This window comes from Myotis davidii, unplaced genomic scaffold, assembly GCF_000327345.1.
Source record: "Myotis davidii unplaced genomic scaffold, ASM32734v1 scaffold73, whole genome shotgun sequence".
Taxonomy (NCBI): domain Eukaryota; kingdom Metazoa; phylum Chordata; class Mammalia; order Chiroptera; family Vespertilionidae; genus Myotis; species Myotis davidii.
In genome coordinates, this window is record NW_006286675.1 from 2,920,858 (window position 1) to 2,929,010 (window position 8,153).

General features: G+C 41.2%; 1 protein-coding gene across 4 annotated transcripts in view; it reads left to right on the forward strand.

Annotated features, from left to right (window-relative positions):
- FANCD2 (Fanconi anemia complementation group D2) overlaps nt 1-6,814 on the forward strand; it is a 60,149-nt gene extending 53,335 nt beyond the window's left edge. For 3 of the 4 annotated variants that reach the window (XM_015560364.1, XM_015560363.1, XM_015560366.1), the window contains 8 exons: nt 49-142; nt 631-753; nt 1,638-1,731; nt 2,952-3,023; nt 3,732-3,770; nt 4,756-4,830; nt 5,564-5,638; nt 6,591-6,814. In XM_015560364.1, coding sequence (XP_015415850.1) covers nt 49-142; nt 631-753; nt 1,638-1,731; nt 2,952-3,023; nt 3,732-3,770; nt 4,756-4,830; nt 5,564-5,638; nt 6,591-6,806 — 788 coding nt within the window. In that variant the 3' untranslated portion in view covers nt 6,807-6,814. The remainder of the gene's footprint in view (nt 1-48; nt 143-630; nt 754-1,637; nt 1,732-2,951; nt 3,024-3,731; nt 3,771-4,755; nt 4,831-5,563; nt 5,639-6,590) is intronic. The other variant, XM_015560365.1, reaches the window with a different exon arrangement.
- Nucleotides 6,815-8,153: the final 1,339 nt, after the last annotated feature.

Genomic DNA, 8,153 nt, shown 5'->3' on the forward strand with positions numbered 1-8,153 from the left:
TCCTCAGCCTGGCCTGCATGAGATAACTTTGTCTTGTTTCTCCAACAGCTTCCCTTGCCAGACATTTCCTCTGTCGGATGTGGCCAAGTGGGGAAAAAGAGAAGAGCAGTATTCTTAATGACCAGCTCCATGCTTTGCTGAGGTAAGGTGCTCTGTTCTTCTCCATGAGCCAAGCAGTCTTCCATTTGCCACTGTTGGGGTCCCTCATCTGGGCAAAGACTAAGAAATTACCTTGGTTAGGGAGAACTTGGAAGCAATGAAGTCGATTTGAAATTAACAAAATTTAGGAAAGGTAGATCATATCCTCTAGTTCTGTTTCCATTATCTTTATTATTATTGAGTTAAAGAGGAAGAGGAGTCTGCAGTTATATCCTGCTTTGTTAACCAGCGAGTCAATTATTTATTGCCTACCATATCCAAGACACATTCATCACTTCCAAGGTGTCTAACTGTATTTCTAATTGAAACATTTTTTTCCTGCCTCCTGTCATGTTTCTGGAACCTTTATTTTAAAATATTTTTAATGTTAGTAGTTGTTTTAAAGCTTAATACCTGGTAATAGATCAAGAAAAAAATCTTGGTTTAGAAATTCTGTAACATTTGTTCATACTCCTGTGGCTGTCAATACAGCATCTACCTGGAGCACACAGACAGTGTTCTGAAGGCCATAGAGGAGATTGCTGGTGTTGGTGTTCCAGAACTGATGAACTCTTCTAAAGATGCATCTTCTTCCACATTCCCTACGCTGACTGGGTAAGAGAGTTCTCTCCCCCAGTTCTTTTCAGTACAGTCATGCTGTCCAATATATGTAGTTTCCAAGTAACTGCCTTACTCTTCATCTGATCCTGATAGAGGTAGTAGGTTCAGTTAACACATGGGATGTCCATTATGCACTCTTTCTAAGGGGCTCTCAGCTTAATTATGTGAAAGGACCTTTTTTTTTTTTAATTGATTCCAGAGAATAAGGGAGAGGGAGTGAGAGATAGAAATATCAGTAATGAGAAAGAATCAATGATTGGTTGCCTCCTGCATGCCCCTCACTGGGGCTTGAGTTGGCAACCCGGCATGTGCCCTGATCAGGAATCAAGCCTGCGACCCTTCCATGCACGACAACACTAACCACTGAGCACACTGCCCAGGGCTCACTTAATAGGTTTTGTGTCTCCTAATATTAATAGTTATCTTACATTTGTGTAGTATTTACAGTTTATAAAGCACTTTTGACATTCTTTATCTCAGTCGATCTTTTTAAGATTCTGTAAGGTGTATCATTAATCTTGTTTTACTAATGAGGAAAAGGAAGGTCAGAGGAGGAACTTATTTAAGCTTATATGGGCAATAAAGTAAATATGGAACTAGGAACCTAAAGTTTGATTTTCTCACCACTTCTCCACTGCTCTTTCTATACCACCACACTATCTCCCTTCATAAAGTTAATTCCATTGTTTCAGAGGCCATCTTTTTGTGCTCATTTTTAAATTCTTATCAATTCCCCCTCCTCTTACAGTCAACCCCAGTGAAAGGACATTCAGAGAGGTGGGAAAGGAAATAACATTTGGTTCCTTGGCTTCTTCCCAGGTAGCTCTTTCTAACCGGTGCATCATTGTGTGGGCATGCATGCTCTTTCCGTCTTCTAGGCACACCTTTGTCATTTTCTTCCGTGTAATGATGGCTGAACTAGTGAAGACAGTCAAAGGTCTTCAGGCTGGCACAGCAGCAGACTCTCAGCAGGTGAGTCAAATACTCCCACCCCAAGAAATAGACTTTGGATTACAGTAAGTCCTCAATATTGTTGATAGGTTCTTGGAAACTACACCTTTATGTGAAACTTTGTATAACTGAACCAATTTTACCATAGGCTAACTGATTTACACAAGAGTTCAGTTTCTACAGCATATTTCTGATCACAAAACCAAACTTGTAAATAAAGACCTACAATACTTATTAAACATTGAAATGAATATGAGGTATACATATATTTAAGAAAGACTAATAAAAACAAGTAAGATAATTATTTTCCAATCCACATATACCAGTTCAGAGTCAGGATGGTCAGAGCCAATCCTGGCAGCTCAGGGTGCAAGGAGGGAACCCACCCTAGGCAGGATGCTCTTCCACATCAGAGCTCACACACACTCAGTCAGGAACATTAGACGTTCCAGTTAAGCTAATGTGCACATCTTTGGGATGTGGGAGGAAACGAGTGCTGGAAAAGACCTATTCAGACATGAGGAAAATGTACAGAAAGTGGCCCTGGCTTGAATTGATTTCCCCCCCCATTGCTACAACAAAATAACGCCGTTACTCAAGGACCTGTTGTACTTTCTTGGGTCTGGGCTTTCTCCTAAGCTATTTCCTTTGATTTACTGAGAGCCAGGATTTTTTTCTCTGGCTTCATATCCTTTCCTTCTAATTGGAAGTGATGATTGGGTTCTGTTTTCCCTGGTTACTGCACAGGGAAAAGCCTGGACTGCTCCATAGGCCCTAGCTTGGGGAAAAAAATGTCTGATTGCAGCTTCATGTGCCCGGCAGTGTGCTGCTCGTGAGCCAGCTTGAGGTAAACAAGCCTTTTTGAGATGCTGTGGTCCGGGGCTTTGGTAGTCTGCTAAGCAGAACTAAACTGGAACCACTAAGAGCACAGGCTTGCATAAGGAATCACTGAAGCCACAGGGAGCTGAGGGCCAGTAGGTATATTTCAGAGGCTTTTCTCCACCTGGATATTACTGAAGAGGAGTCATTTTATTAGAAAGTCTCATAAGGTATCCTGATGTCATATATACACAGGCCTCAGATCCATCTGGGGGGTGCACTAGTTGCCTCATCTATTTAGCAGGGTAATTGGCTTATCTCTCTGAATATTTGTATGATTCAAGAACCATGTGTTAGTAGGAATACAGAAAGAGACATATTTTGTTGTGATTAGAGGTGCCTATATATTTGGCTGTCCCCAGGTTCATGAAGAGAAGCTCCTCTACTGGAACATGGCTGTTCGAGACTTCAGCATCCTCATCAACCTGATAAAGGTGAGTATGGAGGCTCCTTGACCCATCTCACTGGCTGCAGAAGCCAAATGGTTTCCAAATGGACTCTCCCTGCTCCTCTCCCTACCCTGCCTTGGGGACCTGCTCTCTCTGTCGTCTTCCCTTGTGGACCTACCCATCCTGGGTCACCCCTTCTTCTCTCCCCAAGTGATATCTTTTTCCTTCTCTCCCTTCCTCCTTGTCATCTGTGCCACAATACTTACTATTTAATGGCTCCTTGACATGTCATTCCCGCAGTCCCCCCACATCTTGGGTCCTCTGTAATCTGCCACATACCCTGCTATCTCCCTCTTCCAACCTTGAATGCCTTCATTACCCTGCACACACTCTGCTCTCACCTCTTCAGGGGTTTTGCTCAGGCTACTCCTCGAACTTACAATGTCGGACTCTCCTTTCCATTCTCATCCACTCTTTCTTAAGGCTTCAGATCGTTTTGAACCTCTATAATGTCCTCTTCTTAACATCCCACTTGGAATCAATTACTGGTTCTTTTTTGCTCCCCTCTTCCTTTTCTTGAACTTTAATGATGATGATTACTTTATTCTTTGTGATTAATTTAACTGTTGACAGGCCTTGTTCATTTTAGAATTCTCTACCATACCCAGAGTTGCGCTTTGCACAATGAGAAAGAAGCTGGGGTGCTCAATGAAGCAGACCTCAGCTTTGGTTTCTTGCCTTTCATCTCTCCAGGTGTTTGATAGTCGCCCTGTTCTGCATGTCTGTCTGAAGGTGAGAGGATGACCAGAGCCCACTTTGGTATTTACTCTTCTCTGGACAGGGCATCAGCTGGGAAGAATTGCTTAATACTTTGCTCACAAGCCAGAGTCCCCAGAATCTGTGCTAACAGATGATGGTGTAGAAAAAACAGTGGATACATTTTCTTATACTAGTTGGATAACAAGAGAACCAATTTTCCTATGACTTTGAAAACTTTTGGTTCAAGTTTTAGAACTAGGAGGCGTGGCTTCAGGAACAATAATCACTCCCTGCCATTCCTTCCCAGGCAACAGGGAGGAAGGAGGAATACATGATTCCTCTTTTTAAAGCCATGGGTAAGAAAAAATAACTAAAAACTAAATAAATAACGCCTATGGGTGGCTTCTTGACTGTGAGAGCTGATATCCTCATAATTGCTGGACTCTCAATTGAATAACCCAAGATTTGATGGTATATCCAGTGGGTTAAGAGCTAGTGAGTGTTATGGGGAGAATGCCTTTTCCCCATTCCTGATGGTTCCTTCAAAGTGGATGTCACTGTATTCTTATCTCCTGGCTTGTGCCTTTTTACTCCATCCTGATGCTAGTGTAGGAGATGGGGGAGTAGGGGGAGTGACTTATCTGATTGGTAAATTTGGCTATTGGGCATGTGCTTTCTTAGCTCTACCCAATTTTTTTCTTCTTGGGAGTAAGTTGTCCCCAGGGAGCTGGGATTCCCCTCTGTTCTTCTGTACCCTCATTCTTAAGGTGAGCAAGGCCCCTCCCCATTAGCTGTGTCTAGGTTAGTTAGCTAAATTTGCCTAATTCTGCGAATAGTTAGCAGGCCCATTTAGTTTTACATTAAGCTACATTCTCCAAATTAACCTTTTGGACACCTCCCAATTTATTTTTTATGCACAGAAATAAAGTATTTGGATGATGTTATGTTGCTTCAGGCAGGGGCTTTTCAGGTGAAAGACCTTAGCTAGCGTCATCACCAGTGTTTCTTTTTTCTTCAGTATGGGCGTCTCTTTGTGGAAGTATTTCTGAAGCAGTGTATGCCACTCCTAGACTTCAGTTTTAGAAAGCACCGGGTAAGAACTGAGGGCAGAGAACTAAAACATTCTCTATACAGTTTGCTCAGAAGATACATGCATGGTGTCTCTTGGACTGGGCATGGGGGCAGTACATTTGCCCAGGTTCTGGGCCACTCTTCTACCTGGGCACCTTTGGTCTACTTCACCTGTCACCTGTTTAGATGGAATATTCCAAAGTAGGCTGAGCTGAGACCCCTTCTGGTTGAAACCCACCTTCCTTCTACTCCAGATCTGGGGGTGGTCGTTCCCTATAGCTTGATTTTATTGTTTTGCTGCACTCCCAGCACCTCTATCGGTGTGTTGTTTGCTTATTCTTTTGTGCTTCTCTGGGTCTACTTTCAGGAATAATTTTTTTTTAAAACCCACTTATTTCATAAAACTCTTTGCTGTTATAATGGATAATCTTGAGAGTTTTGTTTTTATTTTAGTCAAGTGGGATCCAGGGCTAGAGTAGTGAAATAGGATAAAAACATGATTTCTTACATATATTTATCAAATTGAACTTTGTAGGACACTCTTACAGAATTTGATTGCTTTCTCATAACCCAGAAATAAAGGAGGGAGGACAGTTAGAAAGCACTTCTATTTAGGGCCAAATTAAGATGATTATTGATACACAGTTGAACTTCCAGGGTTTATCCTTTTTGGAGCCCTTGATTGCAAGGGTCTCTTGCATCTAAAATGAAATGAGAGTATTTCAAATGGCACTTATGCATTTTGTTGGTTATAGGAAGATGTTCTGAGCTTACTGGGAACCTTCCAGTTGAACACAAGGCTGCTTCATCACCTGTGTGGGCATTCCAAGGTAAGAGGAGAAGCAGATCACATTACCCACCTGCTTGTTGGCTTCATCAACAGTTGTGATTGGGAGATACATAGGCTTCAGTTTCTTCTTCCTTTTTTACATGTCTAGAGCTTTTATTTCTGAGACCGTATCTGCCCAAAGGCAGTTTATTTAAAGTGGTCAAATCTTTAGGTGCTGGTTAAGAATGGACAATCATCTAGAGAGGAATTTTCTGCATCTGAAATTTGACCCAAACTCCATAGCTCTATTTCCTTCTTTGGTGAGAGAGATAGAATATTGGTGTATGTGTTACTGCTACAAAATACATAGGGTAGGAGGAATTATGTAAGTAATGACTCTGTGGGAGACAAGAGGTGGTTCTAAAAGTAGCTATCCTTAGCACTTTTCAGCTGTGCTGCTTGTCAAGAAACACATCTATCTCCTGTGAGAACATTTTAGCATTAAAGGACTTTTCCACTTGCCGACTACAGCTGAACCATTGTCTCTTTTTGTCTCAACCACAGAGTTCTGCAGTCACTGGCAAACCAAATGATTTTGGATCCAGTTTTTATTACTCACCTCCTCCCCTAGTTCTAACTTTGGAAGGTACTGAACAGTGAAATTTTAAGAACTCTCTGAGCTAAACAGGATTGATATGTGTTGTTCAATATCAGTATAATTAATACATGTTCAGGAATATTTTAGGTCAGTTCATTGATAGTCAACGAGAGGTTATGAAGAGAAACCTAGAAGTGGTATGTATTTTAAGCCCTCTTAGCTTGAAAGACAACTGTCACTCTCCTTGTAGTACTCTGCCGAACTACTGCTGTATGATGGGACATGTCTCTGGCCTATACTGGCAAGGCTTATGCTCTTCTACAGTGTTCAGAATGTTAGAAATGCAAGTTCTGTATAGGAAATGTGGAAGCATGATGAGAAACCGGATGAGTTAGGTGCATTTGTTTCCATTTAGATTCATCAGGACATGAAACTCACCAAACACGTGCCTTTTCTCAAAAAGACCCTGGAGCTGTTAGTTTGCAGAGTAAAAGCCATGCTTATCCTCAACAATTGCAGGGAGGCTTTCTGGCTGGGTAATCTCAAAAACCGGGACTTGCAGGTAAGCCTGGGCCCTGCCAGTGATAATCTCCTACTCCCTTTCTTTGTGAGAGCATTGGGAGGTATGTAAGGGAGGATGTGCTTTTCTCTTAAGTCTGGGCTGTTTAGCTCTTTAAGTTAGAGTATATTGCCTGTGGGCCCTGGTCACAGGCTGCACCCCTCATCCCAGCCAGCAAAGGCACCAAAACATGCCATTGACACCAACAAGGCCTCAGATATAGAGAAGCCAGATCCATAAAACCTCTCTCCTCAGCCGGAGAGGTACCTATAAGTCAGTGGTTTTCAACCTTCCTAATGCCACAACCCTTTAATACAGTTCCTCATGTTGTGGTGACTCCCAATTTCATTGTTACAAATTGAACATAATTAAAGCATAGTGATTAATCACAAAAACAATATGTAATTATATGTGTTTTCCGATGGTCTTAGGCGACCCCTGTGAAAGGGTCGTTCGACCCCCAAAGGGGTCACAACCCACAGGTTGAGAACCTCTGCTATAAGTCCTACTGAGGGTAGATTCATAATAACATTTTTGTATATGGACAAACTTTAAAAAATTGTTTTGGATTTTTTTTCTAAACCAGTCTGTCTTAAAGTATTCTTTGACTAATTTTAACAAGTGAGCATTTCCAAGATCTTTCAGTTGTCTTGACTGACTAAAATCTCGTGTTGCTTATAGTACTGCTTTGGAGTTATAGCAGTTTTGAAGTAGGGTCCAAGCCCTTCTATATATATATATGCATTTTTATTGATTTCAGAGAGAGGAAAGGAGACAGAAACATTAATGATGAGAGAGAATCATTGATTGGCTGCCTCCTGCACATCCCCTACTGGGAATCAAGCCCACAACTCAGGCATGTGTCCTGTCTGGGAATCAAACCTTTACTTCCTGGTTCATAGGTAGATGTTCCACCACTGAGCCACGCCAGCTGGGCACCATGCACTTTTCATAGCTTGACTCATTATGTGTTTTCATCTAGAGTTCAGGTTGTGATGAGATGTTGCACACTGAAATATTTTTAAACTGACTGAAACAATATTACATATTTTTACTTTGCAATATTCTTAAATATTTAGACAAAAAGCATTTAGGTTTATTTGTCACTCTCATTTGCAATAGCAAAATAGTTCAGAGATGATGTTAATTTAGACATCACTTAGCTTGCCAACGAAAAATTTTTTAACCTAAAAAGCTTTAAATACCACTGCCTTATGGATAAGTTCATTCAAGTGAAGGAATAAGCCTTTAAGCTAGAATTACTTAGAATTACCCAGATTTATCTATCTGAGGGTTCTGAATGAAACTCTCAATTAAATAAAGAAACAGATGGACAAGTTGTTATGTGACAATCTCTTTCCCCTTATATAAACTAAATTAACTTTTTGGTATATGTGTAGGTCAGAGTACTAAATACAT